We start from the raw sequence: 20,591 nt of genomic DNA on the forward strand, positions 1-20,591 counted from the left end.
TGTGGTTTCAGACGTTTGGACCCCACTGTAGCTAGTTGAAATTATACTGGATTGAAAGTTAAAAAGTCAATCATCCTCAAGCAATGAAAAGTAATTGACTGTAATTTATTCTCTTGGTTTCAGTATGGTCTTACACTTGCTGCTTTATAACTATTCGCATTACTCAACGTGTATAAAAGGTTAGGTTTAGGATTAGGATTTGGGGGTGGGATTAGTGTTCGTACCTTTTCTTACAACTTAATTGTATGAAACTGAACGAGATCCAGTCACATGTTCTCCACCTGAGATCTTGTTCATCTAATGATAGCATTTATATATATATATATATATATATATATATATATATATATATATATATATATATATATATATATATATGAATTATTATGTTGTGGCTACAAGATAAAGAAGTCGTGGCCATGAATAATATAACCATGAGTTCATCTGTTATAGAAGATCATACTTAATACAAGGCCTCCGGTTAAATATTTGGTGGAAATGCTCGTTTAAAATTCCCTTATGGTGATGTGAGCTAGTGTCAAAACGCCAGTGACTCCACAATGTCTTTATTCTTCATTTCAAGCCTGAAGTCTTACTGTGTTTGGGCTCCTGTGACCACACTGATCTAAATCAAGAGATTTCTTTGACTCGCTCATTTTATAATCAGTATTTGCAATGAGTTAAAGTACACTGTGTCCAAAAATGATCTTAACACCTTCTATCCGATGTAAAAAGTCAAGCAGGAGTTGTAGAAATACTAGGATTGTCCCGTTTGACAGAGAAGCACATTAAACTGTGCTCATGGCGCTCGCAGTGATTGTTTGTAACTTTGTTACTTTAAGAATAAACACATCTGTGTATATGTAAATTTCCCTGAACTGTAATTCCACGCACGTTTATTTAATTTTCCATTTGGTATTAAAGTTGTAAAGATCGTTTTCGGACACCTTGCACTCCGTGGCCGCAAAAATGGATCTCCAGAAAATATATGAATTCATGGTCATACCATATTGAGATATCATCAGCATGTCACCTCAGCAACTCTGTTAAAAATTCTTTTTAAAAAAGAGACAAGAATCTGAGAGATTTTCAATAGGTGAAAGGTTTCAATAAAGACGTAAGGTGTTTTTCAGTCAGGATAGAAACTGTGATGATGTCATTAACGGCGTGTGTCGGGGAGCCTCGAGCTCTAAAATGGCGTGATATGAGTGCTGGTATTTTAGTCATCTTTGAGTAGGGACTTTTACATGAAGCTGGCATAATGTGTAATATCTTGCATGATATTAACGAGCTTGACCGAGTGTTTAGAAGAAAAACCACGTATCTATGAATGACACACTATAGTGTAGTGTATTTCTGTGTAAGCTGTCCCACTCTCCAGGGGTGGACAAATCAGATGACTTATCTGAGCTACTCATTTTCTATTCATCACCAGCGGGTTCTTTATTTTCTCCTCTCATTCAACCAACTGAGAAAGAACCATAGCTTCTCAGTCCTGACTTTCACAAAGATGTTTTTATTTGTTGCGTATATTTAAACGCAATGTGCTTCTCGATCCTCGTAACTAGAGCACACACTACTCGATTTTTACTGTTGTGCATGGATGGCAAGCGACCTTTTCAGAACTTAAAAATGAAGTGCCATGTCATTATTTTGACTTCAACTGGACCAAAGAACTGGTTATTTCAAAATATTTTCTTGTAATTTCGGCTTAATATTTCGTTATTTCAAGACATTGTTTTAACTTAAGATCTCGTTATTTTGTTATTTCAACTTGACTCATTATAAAGGCATCATATCAATAGGTATTATATCGTTATTTCAAGTTGTTATGTTATTTCAAGATATGCAATTATTTCTGGATAGCTCATTTGAAGATGTGTTGTTATTTCTTCTTATCTCAGTTCAAGATAATTCGTTATTTCTGGTTATGTCGTTTCAAGATAATTCATTATTTCTGGTTATCTCGTTTCAAAACATGTCGACATTTCTGGTTATCTCGTTTCAAGATATGTTGTTATTTCTGGTTAGCTGATTCTAGATGTTATTTCGAGTTATCTTGTTTCAAGATATATAATTATTTCTGGTTATCTCGTTTCAAAACATGTCGCTATTTCTGGTTATCTCGTTTCAAGATAATTCATTATTTCTGGTTATGTCGTTTCAAGATAATTCATTATTTCTGGTTATCTCGTTTCGAAACATGTCGCTATTTCTGGTTATCTCTTTTCAAGATATGTTGTTATTTCTGGTTATCTCGTTTCAAGATATGTTGTTATTTCTGGTTATCTTGTTTCAAAACATGTCGCTATTTCTGGTTATCTCGTTTCAAGATAATTCATTATTTCTGGTTATCTCATTTCAAAACATGTCGCTATTTCTGGTTATCTCGTTTCAAGATAATTCATTATTTCTGGTTATCTCGTTTCAAAACATGTCGCTATTTCTGGTTATCTCGTTTCAAGATATGTTGTTATTTCTGGTTATCTTGTTTCAAGATATGTTGTTATTTCTGGTTATCTCATTTTAGATGTTATTTTGAGTTATCTTGTTTCAAGATATGTTGATATATCTGGTTATCTCAATGCAAGATGTTATTTCGAGTTATGTTCTTTCAAGATATGTAATTATTTCTGGTTATCTCATTTCAAGATAATTCATTATTTCTGGTCATCTCATTTCAAGATAATTCATTATTTCTGGTCATCTCATTTCAAGATGTTACACCATAATTTTGAGTTATCTCGTTTTAAAATATGTCATTATTTCGAGTTTCAGGATTTGCAGTTATTTAGAGTTCTCAACCTGTTACATCAAGATATTACATTATTATTTCAGGTGATCTAGTTTCAAGATATGTTGTCATTTCGAGTTATCTCGTTTCAAAAAATACCTCATTCCTTAATGAGTTACTCATGAATTCAAGTTAACATATCATTTTGAAATGTTTAAACTCACAATAGAGCAAAATAAAGTATAGCTTAAAGCTGTCGTATAACTTTCCTACTTATAGCCAAAGTGTTGACCAGCGACTTGCTGAAATTTTCTCGAGGTCACAAACAGGATGTCCTACATTGGACACATTCTAAAGAAGGATAATGACTAAGGCTGAGTCATAACCAGCCAGCTAACTAGCATGTCAGCTACAACTTTTTAGCCTAACCAGTTAAATTACTGGGGAATCGAAACCTTTGACTGGGTAGCACACCAGCGCTTTTACTTGCCCAGTGACTCGCTAATCAATTTAATTATTTGTCCACCCCCGCGCTGTCTGTCCTAAACTTTTATACACATGATGGAATTGAACTGGAGATGCTGAACTTGGAGCAGAAAGCATTATCCTGACTCTATCAACACAGAGCTTGCACAATATACCAGGCTGCTGTAAATGATAAAATATTGCTTAAAAGTGTTGATGCCACTCATACGCACACACACACACACACACACACACACACACACACACACACACACACACACTATAAACTGCTAAGTATGCATGCACATGTGTAGAAACATAATCTGTTATGCTGTTCAGTTCAGCAAACATAAACGATATTTATCAGTGTATCAATATTCTCAGAACACAACTAAGAAACAAAGATGATTGACTTTACAAATATTTCAATCTGTCAAAACTTTCAGTGCTAGGACCCACACCTGTGATTGGCTGAATGCGTATACAATATAACATCTTGTCATCAAATGATTTTTTACGAAAAGCTAAGAAATCAAGCAAACGTTGGAAACATTTCCAAACATCTCTCAGACTTTGTAATGAGGTTTTAGTTTATAGAATATAAATGATGTATTTCCCATATTTGATAAATATACATTTCATAAATGGGTACTATAAGAAGAGCTCTATACAATATGTAATGCACCAAGCATTTTACTCACACTTGTCACCAGGCTAAAGCATTAAAGCATTGCTGATGCACTGTATTACACAAAGACGCTGCAAACACACTTGATGATGAAGCTCCGGGCGGAAAATATTTTTACATATCGATTTTGGATCAAATTTACCTTTGCAGTGTTACATGTGCTGATTCGATTCTTCTACCAAGGAGCAACTTTTTTTTTTTTTTTTAAACACATAAGCTAAGTCAGGCTGGAGATGAAATTGGGAAGGAAGGGAAAGGAGGGTGAAGAAGTGGAAGGTGTATAAGGGGCCATTCAAGCAAGTGCAGACAGTGTCAAGCTGAGCAGGTTGGTCTGATTGGTTGAGTCCTGATCGCCATGTGGTTCACTCACAGAACAAAATCAAAGGTAAGATCAGATTTCCCCATCTTCTGTCGGTACACAGCATCAAACTTGTCGTTCATGGACACAGTGAAGATGTCCTTCCACAGGCCCACGCGACCTGAAGCAACATACAGACTGTTAATTAACACACCCTTATATCTTCTACAGTCATCATACTGAATTACACCAAGCTTCACGTAATGAGGACGTAAAGACAGTCTGGTATATACAGTATTATTATAACTATTTATACCACAGTACTGTTGAATTTCGATTCCATCGTTTCGATACACTCTCAGAAAGGATGTGTTAATATCCTACACACTTTTTGTGTTATTACTATTTCAGCGCATGTGTTAAATTATCCAGTAAATGTGTTACAAAAAGAAGAAAAAAATTCACACGAGTGACTAACACAACACGGGTTAAATTACTGTCAATCACTTTGCCTACTGCGGTGCCGACATCATCACTGGCATCAACTCTGAACTCGCCTCAAAGTGAATGTTTGTTGCTTTGAGCTTTTGATTGTGACTGTGGAGTCGGAGTCCTGTGGCGAGGAAACTAAATGAATAATGACCAAATGACCAATGACTAAATGACCAAATGACCAATGACCAAATGACCAATGAACAACGACCAAATGAAGCTTTAATCCCTATTTAGCATTAATGCTGCTGAAAATGCCTGGCCGAGTTTGTGATATTTAAACAGGGAGCTCTAGAAAACGTATTCATTGGAAAACAGTAACTCAGCGAGTGATAATTAACTTTACCTTTCGCTACGGCTTCAACAGTGAATATCATGTACTGCTTCCTCACTGTTGGCGTTGTGCTAGTAGTGTCATGTCTTTATGATGGCTGTGAAATATGGACTGAATTTATTCTATAATTCTCTGGCTCTGCATCATCTCTGAGGCATCTTATCCGAGTTAGGATTAGCTAGCTGGATGCTGTCACCAATCGTAGTAGGAATGAGTGACGCTAACATGAGTTGATAACATTACTTTAGCATACAGCTCACAGTAATGTTAGACATTCCCATGACCTTTTTGAAAGTTAATGATAATGTAGCATTACAGCTATTCACCATGATGTAATACAGAGAGTGGGTTAACGTTAACTACATTTAGCAAGTGGTTTGGACAAGGCGAGCTGTAGTAAACAGCATTAGGAGGATGGGTTAGGGCCGTGTTTCTTCATGCATTCAGTGAATGTCAATGCTGGGTAACAGGTGCAGACAGTCAGTGGCTAACGGAACTTCGCTAGCTCAGAAATGTCGAGGCTAAAAGTTCTTCACAAGTTTAATGTGACAAAAAGAGAGGATGGGAATTACAGTAGGTTGGGATTCTGTAACATAATTTCTCAGTTAAAGCCCAAAGGCATTTTTCCCTACTTTCTAGTGAACAACTAACCAACACTCGTTTTGCTCTTTTACAGCTTTTCAAATGGAAGGGAGTGGAACTCCTGTCTTGCCAGATGGACGGGAGATTTGTAAGAAGATGCACCGACTCTAATTCTTCCATCTGTCAAACGTTTTAATGATTTTAATAAACACCGCCTGAATTTCATGCAATTGTTTGTTTATTTTCTGAGCATTTTAGTAGAATTTTAGCATACATACAAACTGCATTTTAGGATAATTGTATAAAGTATAAAGGGGGAAAAAGTATAAACAACACATCTGGGGCAGTGGTGTCTTGGTGTTTAAGGCTCTGGGTTACTGATCGGAAAGTCGGGGGGTTCAAGCCCCAGCACTGCCAAGCTGCCACTGTTGGGCCCTTGAGCAAGGCCCTTAACCCTCTCTGCTCCAGGGGGCGCTGTATCACAGCTGACCCTGCACTCTGACCCCAACTTCCTAACATGCTGGGGTATGCGAAGAAAAGAATTTCACTGTGCATATGTATATGTGATCAATAAAGACTCATGATCTGTGCTGTTTTTGTGTTATGTTTTAAGACATCTTTGTGTGTAAATGTACTAACACACAGCATGTGTTAAATGTACTAACACGCTGATTGTGTTGAAAGCAAGACAAAATGTGTTGTCCTTAAATAGACACACAGATGTGTTCAAAATGAACACGTGTGCTTTAAGAGTGTAGTAACAACTTGTACAAGGACTTCTATGGCAGACGCTCTACATAAACAGATTAAAAAAACATTAATTGTTTACATGTTTTCTTTGAGAATATGTTGGGGTTTTTTTAATTTATGGTATAAAGTTTTACAGTAAAGTAAAATTAAAGCTGTAGCTTTTAGTTTTCCAGGTTTGAGGACTTTTATGTTTCTCAGTAACATGGCGAGTTAGTAAGGGAATGGCTGTTTATAGCTGCTGTAATGTAAGCGATAACAGGAACTATATTGAACTATTTTTAAGAATAACTGGATAAAAAGTATAAAGTGTCGTTACTGAATTTTAAAAAGTAATCACTGGCAAGTTGCCGAGGCGTAAAAGAAATAAAATACCTCAGAGCATGCTGTTATTGGTCAATAATAAACTTTGAGGTGTTAACAAGCGCTCAGCCACACCCCCCTGTTGATTACTTTCCTGTAGCCCCAGGTCCTTACACAGCAGATTTATTACAAATATCAATAAATATATTGATATTAAAGGCAATAAAGACATTCATACCACTTGTTTGTAAAGAAGAGCCAGGTATTAGTAGGTGTTTCTGTCTCACTCACACTCACCTTGGTTCTCACTTCCCCTGTCTCTCTCGCTCTCTCTCTTTCTCTCTCTCTTTCTCTTTCTCCATGCTCATTGTTTATCTAAGACCCTACTGCATGCTCATCACTTCTCACCATCAAGACACGCAAAGAATCCATGCACTAAAGGAAAAAAAATCAACAAAACATAAAAAACCACAACAACAACAACAAAAACAATACATAATGAAGCAGTAAATGCAAATCAAATCAACAAAATGATCCATTTCAACAAAAATGTTCACAAATAAAGCATGTAATATATGAAATATTGGGTATGGTATTGGGAGGTATTGGGAGGTGGGTAGAGCCGGCAACATTTTTACATTAAAACTACTTATAAAGATAATTACTGAAGTAAGAGTGACAGTAGTAATGTTCATAATGACTTGAGTAAGAGTAGTAAAGTATGCAATGAGAAGATTACTCGCGTAGCAAGTTACTAGTTACTTCGGAGCTGATTAAAATGAAGGGAAAATCCTGGAGCTCAGACTACATGGAGAACTGGAAGTCACACCTCTCCGTGAAAGTCTGTTCCGTTTATACAATATCAAAAATGGGTTCAAGACGAAGCAGCATATCCCAGTCCTGTGATGGGTACAGTGACACAGAACATGTCATTTCCAACACAAAATCTCTATCCTGCCTCCCTCAACACGCTCGCTTCTTCCCCCTCTCCGGGACCGAGCCGCTAAAAAAATGAGTGTTTGCTGCGTCCGCATCGCAAGACTCGTGATCTCAGTACACATGATATAAACTAATTATTAAAACTAAATATATTCATTAAGGTTTAACAGTGATGGAGGAACACCACCGAATGGAAAAGTACATTTCTGTGATTAAAAATGAACTTGAGTATAAGCGTGGCCAGTTAAACCTTCACTGTAAAACCGGATAAGTCCATTTAACTCAAAAAATTTGAGGAAACTAATTACCTCAAACATTTTAAGTTGATAAATCAATTTCTTTAAGCCAAATGCACTTAAATATAACAAAAATGTAACTTTTTGTTTTATTAAATTTAGAATTTTTTGTTATATTTAAGTGTATTTGGCTTATAGAAATTGATTTAGCAACGTAAAAATTTCGAGGCAAATACTTTCCTCAAATTCTTTGAGTTAAATGAACTTATCGGGTTTTACAGTGGACTCTTAAAAGTAATTTTTTTTCCAAAAAGTAACTCCAGTAAATGTAGCGCGTTACTACCCACCTCTGCATATACTGTATAACTATCCCAGTGAACACCAAGACATGTACATTTCCATGGAATGGACGTCAGGGGGACCTCTGGAATTCAGCCAGAGGGAAGGTTTGTAATATATTTTATCTATAAAGATTTAGAGAAGATGAATAGTATATACACTACCGGTCAAAAGTTTGGACACACTCATTTGTTATTTTTATTTTTCCTCCACATCTTAGAATAATAATAATAAAGTCAAAACTCTGGAGTAACACAAATGGGACTATGGGAATTATGTTCTGATATAAATAAATAAATAAATAAATAAATAAATCTAAATAATTGAATATTTTAGCATCTTCAAAGTAGACGTTCTTTTCGCCTAGAATTTCCAGAAATGTGTTCTTGCCGTTTTCTCGACCGATTTCTTGAGGAATTTCCCTGAGATGTTTTTAAAACAGTATTAAAGGAGTTCCCACCTACGCTGGACTCTTATCGGCTGCTTTTCGGAATATTTCGCTCCGAGACGTCCATTTAAAAAAATATTTATTTGTAAATAAAATGTTAGTTTTCTAATGAAAGAAATGAATATGTTGGAATGATATAATCATAAACATAACGATATTTTTTTCTACAACACCAATTTCAAACATTTAATCATATACACCTTCAGATCAAAAGCTTTTTAAGATCATGAGAAACATTTCAGTTGAGTGTCCACAAACTTTTGACCGGTAGTGTATGTATACATTATTGGTGTAGACGACTAATACCAGTCATCAAATCAATGTGGACCAACTAAATTTGAGCAAAAATCCTTAAACTGATGCTTAGTAATAAAAGTCCCTGTTTGTTTTTTATTACTCAGTGCTCACCGGGTAAGAACCATAATCCGAATGTGCAAAAACTAGTAAACTAGAGAGGTTTATTAAAATTTAATAAATACATTTATAAATTAAAGAACCAATTAAAAGCTCAAAATCAAATAAAATTCAAAATGGTGTCTGAATATTGTGTTTTATGATTAAATGAAATCATTTACATCCAGCGTTACACTTTGTCGCCACATGATGGCGCTGAAGAACAAAAACATCAGAGCCTCTGGTTCTTACTGTTTTTATAGTCAACTTTCCGTCACCTTGGAAGAAGCCTCTTAAATAACTTATGGATTGTTCCAGTATGTTCGATGACCCCTTATAGGTTTGACGGATTGAGTTAATATTACCGTAGACCATGTTCTTCTCTTTACGTGCTGCCAGTGGTCTCACACGTGACGAAGGCGTTTCACACTTCTGAATCATGAGGGAATGTGGTCAAGAGCATGTTTAAAACTTTACTTAAATGTTCTGCTTTGGCCTGAAATGCTGAGCTGTTTTCAAATGTGAATGGTAGTGTGGATCCAGGACAGTCTGCAGCTACTGGAAAACCAAATCTGGGAATCTTTGCCCCTTTCTCATACAGCAATAGCTCTGACAGAGTAAATATGATATGACAAAGCAGCAGTATGTACAGCATTCACAGAAACATGTATATATATATATATATATATATATATATATATATATATATATATATATATATATATATATATATATATATATATAAACCTCTGCCCAGATGTCCTTACAGAATCCCATCAAATGTGCCTTAGTCTCTGTCTGTGTGTCTCTCTGTAGGTCTCTCTGTCTGTGTGTCTGTGTCTCACCCCTGCAGATGGACAGAGCCTCTGAGTTACAGCACTGCTCAATAAGCTGATTGCAGCTCTCCACCATGCTCTCCAGCTGAGCCTTATCACACGAGATACCCAGGAACCGTGCCAACTGTTCCACCAGCGTAGCCAGGTCCTGCAGAGAGAGAGACAGAGAGAGAGAGACAAACAGAGTGAGACAGTTTGAGAAGGACAGAGAGACAGAGAGATAGAGAGAGAGAGAGAGAGAGAGAGAGAGAGAGAGAGAATGCGCCAAAAATAGAGAGACAGAGAAAAGTCTGAAACTCTTGGTATAATTCAGTAAGTCACTAGCACATTCATTACTGATCCTACTTAGCCTACGTAATCATACACGCAATATAATTTTAAAATCCGTATACATGTATATTATTTCAGTTTTTCCCCATGGTAAGTTTCTTTTGAATTGTTTTCTCAGGATATATGTTTTATCAAAAACAACACAACAAAACGTCCCAAAAATTCCGAAAATTTCTTTGGTGTCATATCATATCATTCTATGTTACGGTTTTTGAATGTAGCTAGCATTGTATATATGAAAAACCTCTACATTACACATTCATAACATCCTAAACATTCATTAAATAGTAATATTAGCATGAAATATTTGTTGCTCTAACTATAAAATGAAATAAATCTCAGTCACTAAAATGCAAGTGAATATCTGAGGTGTGGGGATCAAGGTCTAGCCAAGAACGTGTGTGTGTGTGTGTGTGTGTGTGTGTGTGTGTGTGTGTGTGTGTGTGTTTTTCTACTGATTAGGTATATGGTATAGATACTGTTATTGTATAGATCAGGTGCTGCACTGTACACTGTGTACACTTGCGTAGTTTTCACTTTGAACTTCTGATTCAACATGTTGGCTTGTTGGTGCGTTTAGAAACTTTAACCTTCTGTTTATGCACAGTCTCCATTTCCACTTCAACTGGGTGCTAAGCAACAAAGATAGACAGACAGACAGACAGACAGACCGACAGATAGACAGACAGACAGACAGACAGACCAATAGATAGACAGACAGATAGATAGATAGACAGACAGACAGATAGATATATAGATAGAAGCACAGACAGACAGAAAGACAGACAGACAGACAGATAGATAGATAGATAGATAGATAGATAGATAGATAGATAGATAGATAGAAGCACAGACAGACAGACAGATAGATAGATAGATAGATAGATAGATAGATAGATAGATAGATAGATAGATAAACAGACAGACAGACAGATAGAACCACAGACAGACAGACAGATAGACAGATAGATAGATAGATAAACAGACAGACAGACAGATAGAAGCACAGACAGACAGACAGACAGACAGATAGATAGATAGATAGATAGATAGATAGAAGCACAGACAGACAGACAGATAGATAGATAGATAAACAGACAGACAGACAGATAGAAGCACAGACAGACAGACAGACAGACAGACAGATAGATAGATAGATAGATAGATAGATAGATAGATAGATAGATAGATAGAAGCACAGACAGACAGACAGATAGATAGATAGATAGATAGATAGATAGATAGATAGATAGATAGATAGATAAACAGACAGACAGATAGAAGCATAGATAGATAGATAGATAGATAGATAGATAGATAGATAGATAGATTTTTTATGCCAGATAGGGTTAGTTTAAAAATACTCCACAGCCACCAAGAACTTGTTTCATAGCAAATAATGAGAATGAAATCTAATAAATGTTCCTCAGATGAAGGCACACTGTAAGTGCTAGAGTGTGTCGATGATGTCCAGAACCATTTCTATGTTACGATACAGTGTATTGAAAAGATTGGGAGAGTGAAAGGGGGATTATGGTGTGGACAACGTCCTTATGTTAGAAATGCGTGACATTATTTCCCACACAAAAGCTGAGGAAAAAACAAAAGAAGAAGACAAATGCGTCTTTCTTTTCCAATACCCGAATGTTTTGGGACAGGTCTCTTGTGTGGTTTTTTTTAGTTAGTTGGGCTGGAACTTTGGCTGAAACCTGGCAACCCTGGTTCATGATATTAGCTCTTCAGTGTTGGGGAAACACACCTGCTGTTTCGAACACTGCTGAACAAAGGTACGTCTTCTGTGTTTGTGTGTTAACACTGGACTTTACTATCATCACTATTACTGTTCCTCCCCATAGATAAATCCCAACAGAGAAACAGCATATTATAAACCTCATTCATAAACATATACCCTCTTATCAACAAAAAAAGGGTTCTCAAGAAAACGTTGATGTATAGAACATCTGAACGTTTTTATTAAGTTATGTTATCTAGTCGATACTAGATATCAGATGCACTAATAGTCTTACAGAGAAATGCCTGTGTGTTTTTCTGCCTATAGGTTTTGTATATTGACCTTTGGAAAGTCCAATAGCACAACAGTGATAAACAACCATGCTGCTCTGTGTGTGTGTGTGTGTGTGTGTGTGTGTGTGTGCGTGTGTCTGTGTATGTGGTAACAGACTTGTAATACATGTACCTTGTACATATCCTCATGTTTTAGAAAGAGGACATTTGAGTCCATGCGATGTTCCCAGAATTCCTGCACATGCTCAAACCAGGAGCCATATCCTACTGCAGAGAGAGAGAGAGAGAGAGAGAGAGAGAGAGAGAGAGAGAGAGAGAATGAGTGAGAATGAGAGAGAGTGAGAGAGAGTGAGAGAGACAGAGAATGAGAGAGAGAGAGAATGAGAATGAGAGAGAGAGCAAGAGAGAGAATGAGAATGAGTGAGAATGAGAGAGAATGAGAGAGAGTGAGAGAGACAGAATGAGAGAGTGAGAGAGAGAGAATGAGAATGAGAGAGAGAGCGAGAGAGAGAGAGAGAGAGAGACAGACAGAGAGAGAATGAGGGAGAATGAGAGAGAGAGGGAGAGAGTGAGAGAGAGAGCGAGAGAGAGAGAGGGAGAGAGGGAGACAGAGAGTGAGGGAGAGAGAGTGAGACAGAGAGTGAGAGAGAGAGAGAGAGTGAGAGAGAGAGAGAGAGAGAGAGAGAGAGAGAGAGAGAGAGAGAGAGAGAGAGAATGTGTATGGTCAGTGTTTTCCTCATTCATTCCTGTGCTTGTTTTGAGTCCATCAGCCGGTTTTGGAGTGTAGCTCACTCACACTTGTCGTTCATAAAGCGGCGACAGAACTCCTGAAAGGTTCCACGGTAGCTCATGGTTCTTAAAGAGCGGTGAAACTGGTAGTAGGAGACCACCAGGTCTTTAGGATTCCTGGCCATGTAGATAACCTGAAGTACATACACACAAACACACACTCACCGGGTCAGTGCAGGACACTAGCATCAGTGTGGACACTTAAGATGGCAAAGCGAGATGTGGTTATACCTTCCCCTCGCCGTTATGCATGGCCGTGGGGAGGAAGCGGTACGGCAGGTGACTTTTGATCAGGCGAGGTGATGTCAGCTCCTGTAAAGTCAAACCAAAAGCAAAACTACGAGTCCATTTTAGCTCGAAATCCTGACACACCGCTTTTACAGCTGAAGCACAGATTCTCTTGCTCTGTGTTACATAAACAAAATGTGTGGTGTAACTGTTTAAAACAACTTAAAAGTTTGCACACCCTTGTTCAATGTGAAAAAGAGTCATTTAATAGTAACACGTTCTGTCTATTTAACTATGAATGCCCTCATAACCTGTTATAATGCATTCATATATACATCATATAAACAATATTATATTTATTTGGAATTACTACATGTACAACATTTTCCTGACAATCTCTTTGCCATTATTCGTTTGTTTAAATAAATAAATAAATAAATAAAAAAACAAGACATATCTTGTAATGCTCTATAAGGCTCTATAAAGGTGCTATATGTGTTATGAATGCTACTTATAGAAACAATTCATAAAGCATAATAACAATAGCTATTATGTCTAATGTATTTTTAGAAGTAATTGTAACGATGTTAATAAAAACGCCATATAAATGCATTATAGCATGATATGAATGTGTTCATTGTGCATCATCACTATGCCACTGTAACCAGTTTAATTTAACCAACAAGACATTTGGTATATTAGGCTTCACAGATGCTCATCATTATTATTATTATTATTATTATTATTATTATTATTATTATTGCCTTTAACCTCTTTTGCATCTGTTCTAACCCTGTCATATGTCATACAATTTCCCCCTTTTTTTTAATCACTGCACTAATCAATGCACTCATGATGGTCTAATCAAATATTTTGGATTTTGCAAAGGCGCATGGTGACTTAGTGGTTAGCATGTTCGCTTCACACCTCCAGGGTTGGGGTTTGATTCCCGCTGCAGCCCTGTGTGTGTGTGTGGAGTTTGCATGTTCTCCCCGTGCTGCGGGGGTTTCCTCCGGGTACTCCGGTTTCCTCCCCCAGTCCAAACACATGCATGGTAGGCTGATTGGCGTGTCTAAAGTTTCCAAAGGGTATGAATTGGTGTGTGAATGTGTATGTGATTGTGCCCTGTAATGGATTGGCACCCTGCCCAGGGTGTAACCCCATTTTGTGCCCCATGCTCCCTGGGATAGGTTCCAGGTTCCCCATGACCCAGTAGGATAAGCGGTACAGAAGATGGATGGATTTTACTTTTTTTTTAAGTTTTGGAGTGCAAGATTTTTTCTTTTTGTTCCTTGTTTTTTTTGCCAGAGTTCATTATTTTGTTTTGGACAAATCCTGTTTAGTAATTTGTGTGTGTGTGTGTGTGTGTGTGTGTGTGTGCACGCACATACCTGAATGATATCTAAGCCAGGCTGAGGATACTCCAACACTGGAAGTTGCTCATCAATATTCATGAGTCCAATTTCATCTGGGTCCACCCCCTGACTCACAAGATACACTACCTCCTGCAGCAGGCTCGTACCTTCGTGACAGAAAAACGTTTTTAGTTTTTTGTTTTTTTAAAAAAGACAACTATATATTAATGTATTCACTATATACAGTTTATTTTACACGTGTCTCAGGAGCAATGTATTTAGACAACATACTAAACAGGAAGCAGCTAACTATTATTATTATGTAAAAAAAAAAAAAAAAAATCTCTGGGATCTGCGTAGACTTAGTCTAACTTGTGTCCTATACACGAGCGTGATGATTTAGCACATATACACTTCACAGTCAAACAAGTTATCTCCTGTTATAGAATACATTATAGAATACATAAACAACTGTTCCCTCACAGGCATTCATGTTTCTTTATTTAATAAGAACTAATTATTTAAAAAATAATAGTTACTAAAACACACACACACACACACACACACACACACACACACACACACACACACAAACTTCTCCATCCCCTTGTCTGAAAACATAGTAGTAAAAGTTACAGGTTTATTGCTGACCTTTACAAAGCACTGACACTGGAGACTCCTTCCATAAATGCTGAATAAACATTTCCATACAGTTTCAAATCAACAATTAATTGTTGTTCTTTATTAAATAACAACACATCACAACAACCATCTGCTTATTATTCGCCCTGTTATGGAATGGTGACACCAGGGGCACCGCTAGACCCTTCTGTTCAATAAACAATAAACTTTCCTATTTGTTGATCGTTATCATTTACATCATTTGAATGATTTAAAACGTGAAGGCTGACTGTAACGCTAGTTGCAGTGAAAATATCCCGTGCATCCTCTTCAATCATAAGCCCCGCCCCCTCCACTGTGCTCCCCCTCCCTTCGCGTTTCCCTGTGGAAACCTCGACTTGCAGTCAGATAATGATTCATAATATGATATTGTAGCTAATGTGAGGTAACTACCAGGCTAACGCTTATCGCTGTGTTAATGAGTAGTGTGTCAATTTGTAGTCATTTGTAATTTGAAGTACTTTTGCAAAGATTCTTGGAGGGCCTGTGCGCCAGTAGTGATCAAACTCTAGAAACGCCCCTGGGTGACACATTCAAGGGTCAAGGTTCCTGCCTTGTGCACAATGCACATCCACTGCAGTGGATGAATGAATGAAATATGTATAGAAATCTGTCCGAGATAAAATTACACCTTTAATAATTACACATCTTTATGCTCTTTGAAGACATGATGCATTCAGTATTCGATAGTAATCAGTACATTCAGTATAATCAGTATAATCAATTCATCTACGTGGGTTCTATTTCAACCCTACTTCCAAACTGCTACAGTGCATTAGCCATAGCCATTTAGTGTGTGCTAACAGCTTCAGTAAATGTGCTCATTTGTGTCTAATGGCTAATGTAGAGGCTTTCTATTTCCCACGCATGACTTCACAGCCATCAACAACAGGACCTATTTTTTCCTCAATGCCACTGTTGTTGTTTTTTTCTCTCTCTTCTTGGATACACACACACACACACGTTCCTAAATTGCAGAAAACTTTAGCTTGAGTAATGGTTTGCTGTAACTGGTGCTGGTGTGAGACAATGAGACAATCAGCTCCATACTCACTGGCAACTGCCATGAAAATGTCTGCACAAATTTCTGTGTTGGTTTGGATGCTTGTTAGGGGTCATTATCTTAACTGCTATCATATTAACGTGCAACGATACCCCTCCCAGCAGTAGAGGATCATATCCCTTGAGTACTAGTACAGTCCCTCGTTCACAACCGCTTTCACTTCCTGGTTCACTCATATACAATCCCATGCAATCTTCAGTGTTTTTTGAGACGTCTTGCCAACTGTCCTTCTTGTGTTGTTTTTGAGTGTTGCTCCTGTTTACCCATATAGATTATAGATTGCCCTTGTGTCTATGCTTGCTATGACTATTTGCATACTGCCCATTGTCTCACTGACTAAGTTGAACTATTGGAAGTTTCTTGAAACACCAGATGGTGCGACTTGGACGCACCCAGGGTCATAGGGTGTATTAGGTTTTCAATCATCATACACCGCCACCTGGGTAACTCAGCCATTAGTGATCAGGCCCCGGTTCGTATCCATGTGGCACACTACACCATCTCTTGATGCATAGCCACCTCAATGCTTTTTCTACATCTTCACTGATGTTCTTATATGTATGCAACCCTCTGATGCCAAGGAGAATGAGTGTCCGATATACAGACCACCCTACAAAGCCCCTGCGGCCCACCTCAACGGGCTCGCACTGGGCCTTCCACCCATGCCTTCTACATTCCTCTACCAGTTTGAGATATATTTGACCGTAAACACAATATAAGTAAGATTGGGATCAGGTGATTTCAGCCCCTCCCTCAGATAGTTTTGTCCTACACAGACTTGCTCTTTATCTTTCTTATTTGGAGTCTCTCAGTCTGTATTTGCCTCTTGCATTCTCTCAGATCAGGTTCTAGCTCGGCTGTAGCTGATCTGTCTGTGGTTATATCGAGGCTGTATCAAAGTCCCCAGAGAAACCAGGCTACCTTCCTTCCTGAGTAATTTTCACATTATATGTGCAAGCAATGAAATAAGTGCTGAGAGTGAACCTCCTTAATGTAGCTGCCACTTCCTGTTTATATCAAGTTGCATATTTCATAATGCGCAAGGTTGATATACAAGATATAGGGGCCTTATACAGACACAATTCCCCAGTGTTTAATTAATCCTACAACATTAAATTGGCTCATACGCTGCATTAGCACTCCTACACTGGAGCCCTTACAGAAAAATCACATACATTTCTCATGTTATCGTCAGGGGGCTTTTTTGTTGTTGTTGTTTTGTTTTGTTTTCACGTGATTAGGTGAGTGGGAAAAACACGGTATACCCTGAAATTGCACGTGAACCCAAGTAAACACAAGCGACAAAATGTGAACCTTGTGATCACATGTTAAAAAGGAATTATAAACATGAGAACATAACATGAAAAATTAATGTGACAATAAATTAAACAGCCAAAAAAATCACGTGAACATAAGTAAATGATGTGTATAAATCACAGGTGAAAATAAATTAATCATGTAAAATCATATGTGAAAATAATCACAGAATTAACGAATCCAGCAAAGATCACATTAGCATGAATTAATCGGGGGTTGGGGGTTTGATTCCCGCCGCAGCCCTGTGTGTGTGGAGTTTGTGCATGTTCTTCCCATGATACCGGGGTTTCCTCCGGGTACTCCGGTTTCCTCCCCCAGTCCGAAGACATGTATGGTAGGCTGATTGGCATGTCCAAAGTGTCCGTAGTGTGTGAATGTGTGTGATTGTGCTCTGCGATGGATTGGCACCCTGTCCAGGGTGTACCCCGCCTCGTGCCCCATGCTCCCTGGGATAGGCTCCAGTAGGCTCCCCGCGACCCAGTAGGATAAGCGGTATAGAAAATGGATGGATGTATGGATCGACCACATGCAACCACAAGATAAAACCACATACACTACATGTGAAAAAAGTGTGAAACATTGTTCACAAACCACGCACATACAAATTCCACATACGAACCATGTGATTAATATTATTATTATTCACGTGACCTTCATAGGATTTTTCTGTAAGGGAACTGTAAACACTTTCATTGTGCATCCAGGCTACATATCGCGGAAATGCTGGGCTTAAACTCCCAGGAGGCTTTGCGCTGAACGGGACCCACCCGAGCTGGCTCAGGTTGTCATATCATCACCGCGCGTCACGCAGACTCTCCGCAGCAGCCCCGCATCTGAGCGCGCGTTCATGACGCACGGCAGGAAAAAAAGAGATGTAAACACTGGACTAGCTTTGGACGGAGTGTGTCATTTCACACAAGCTCTTAATCTTCTCTTCGACTCCTTTTATTTCATCCGAAACGAGTCTCTTGTCTGGTGGAGGGAATAAACTTTCAAATAAAAGTCATTGGTTTTGACTCCAAAGTTTAATGACGCAATTAGTACCTAAGTGTACAAAAAAACACTCTCTCAAATAGTGTATATCAGTCTCGCGTGGAAACAAAAAGAATCAAATGATAAACCAAAACGAATCATTCGATTAAAAACAAACACACAAACAAACAAACAAACAAAAAACAATGTAAGGCTTTTCGCATTATATAGGCCTACTGCGTCAGAAAAAAACCCCAGTAATAGCTGACTATAAATACACACATCTGGACAATATTATGCAAGCAGAATGAAATAAAATGCATTGCTACACACGTGGTTGTTGTTGTTATTGTTGTTGTTGTTGCTGTTTAATTGACTAATTTGATTCCTTATAAACAACAACCCTACAGCATCCACCCATATAAGCAGCACAAGACAGAAGGCATTATAACTCTACTATGAATTCATCCAGCAGCTATTCCAGGACACAGCATGCACACATACCTGATTTCGGGTAAGTAACAATCCATATGTCACTACTTCTGAGGGAGAAGTTGGCGATCTCGTCCATCTTCCCTCGACAAAACGGAGGAAGGCGGACTCCATCATGCTCGAAGTATTTGCTCTCGTACTCTATCGGGGTGCTCGGCGTGTCCACCTCGCTTTCTGCCATCTTCACAGCCAAGGAGTCGGATGTCAATGCAATTAATTCCTTTTGTGTTTATAGAGAAAAAGATGCATTTGAGATCACGTAGCTTAGTCTCGGTTGTGATGGCGAAGACGTGCAGGACTGCAGGCGCCTTGATCTCCAGCCAATCACATGCTCCTGAAGTGATGTAATGCCACGAATCTCTCTCTCTCTCTCTCTCTCTCTCTGCGCTCAGCATCAGCACCAGCCTGAGGGGCGTGGCCTCAGCCGCTCACTGGCTTCAATCCGGAAGTGATGTTCAATTATGACAGAATTGCTCTCCTCTGTTTTGAAAGCTGAAGAACACGTAGATTTAGCTTATCCAGAGTAACCTTTCTCTCTGCCAAGCTGATGAATAGACTGATATCAGACTGTCCTGGTACTGTATGTGCAATATCTCCAACTGTGTCACTTCCTGCATGCAGTGATACAGTTTATTATTATTTTTACTGGCTCAGAGTACATTAATTTTTTTTTAAAGTACTGTATGTGCAATATCTCCAACTATGTCACTTCCTGACTGCATGCATTGTTTACAGCTTATCTTTGGATTTTTTTTATTCTTTTTACTTGCTCAGAGCACTGTCGTGGAAATTAGACACTACATGCAGACTCGTCCTCTGAGGTAAAAAAGTTTATTACAGAAGGATGAATACAGGATAGAAGAATGAGAGCGCTCTGAGGCGCTTGTGCTGAACATCTACTATATATATATGAAGCACACGGCAGGATACACTTATACGTACCGATAAGGAGCAGTGTGAGGCAGGTCAAACAGGCTTTGTTTCAGGGTCGAAGCCTTAAAAGAAGAACATGCTTGTGTCTCTGTAAGTAGATAAACATTCTGTACTAAGCTAAACGTCATGATCTTCTTTATGATGTTATCCTCAGAAGAACATGAACAGAACAAGAACAAAACGGTTACAAAGTAAAAATGAATAATTTCCCTCACAAGCACATTGACATTATCTTGAATGGTCTCTCTTCTGTGTTCACTGTTTACAGTTTGCTACTTTTTGTAATACGTAAGAAGAACTCGTTGATCATTTTTGCACCGTGTCCTCGTAGGAGTGTGCAACTGTAGCACAAGAATTTCATTGTAGTTGCTTAAAGCACTCTTTATGCACAGAAAGAGACAATAAACTTGAATCATGAAACAATACCTTACCTCATATAAATAAGACAAGGCAAGGCACTTTTATTTCTAACTCACATTTTCAAAACAGCCACTGCTGTGCAAAGTGCTGTACAAAATCTAACAAAATTAGACAATAAAATACAAAAACTGACAAGAAAAACACACAAAGTA

General features: G+C 38.1%; 1 protein-coding gene across 2 annotated transcripts; it reads right to left on the bottom strand.

Annotated features, from left to right (window-relative positions):
- Positions 1-384: 384 nt before the first annotated feature.
- On the bottom strand, positions 385-19,408 carry sult4a1 (sulfotransferase family 4A, member 1). 2 transcript variants are annotated; one of them, XR_006984108.2, is made up of 8 exons: positions 19,099-19,399; positions 14,598-14,728; positions 13,210-13,290; positions 12,986-13,112; positions 12,362-12,456; positions 9,844-9,982; positions 6,941-7,078; positions 385-4,366 (listed from the first exon to the last, which is right to left on the bottom strand). XR_006984108.2 is itself a non-coding variant. In NM_001201179.1 (7 exon segments), coding segments are annotated over 7 exon segments (855 nt in total). In that variant the 5' UTR covers positions 19,268-19,408; the 3' UTR covers positions 4,094-4,253.
- Between the last annotated feature and the right edge of the window lie 1,183 nt (positions 19,409-20,591).

The sequence above is a fragment of the Ictalurus punctatus genome, chromosome 19, assembly GCF_001660625.3.
Source record: "Ictalurus punctatus breed USDA103 chromosome 19, Coco_2.0, whole genome shotgun sequence".
Lineage (NCBI taxonomy): Eukaryota > Metazoa > Chordata > Actinopteri > Siluriformes > Ictaluridae > Ictalurus > Ictalurus punctatus.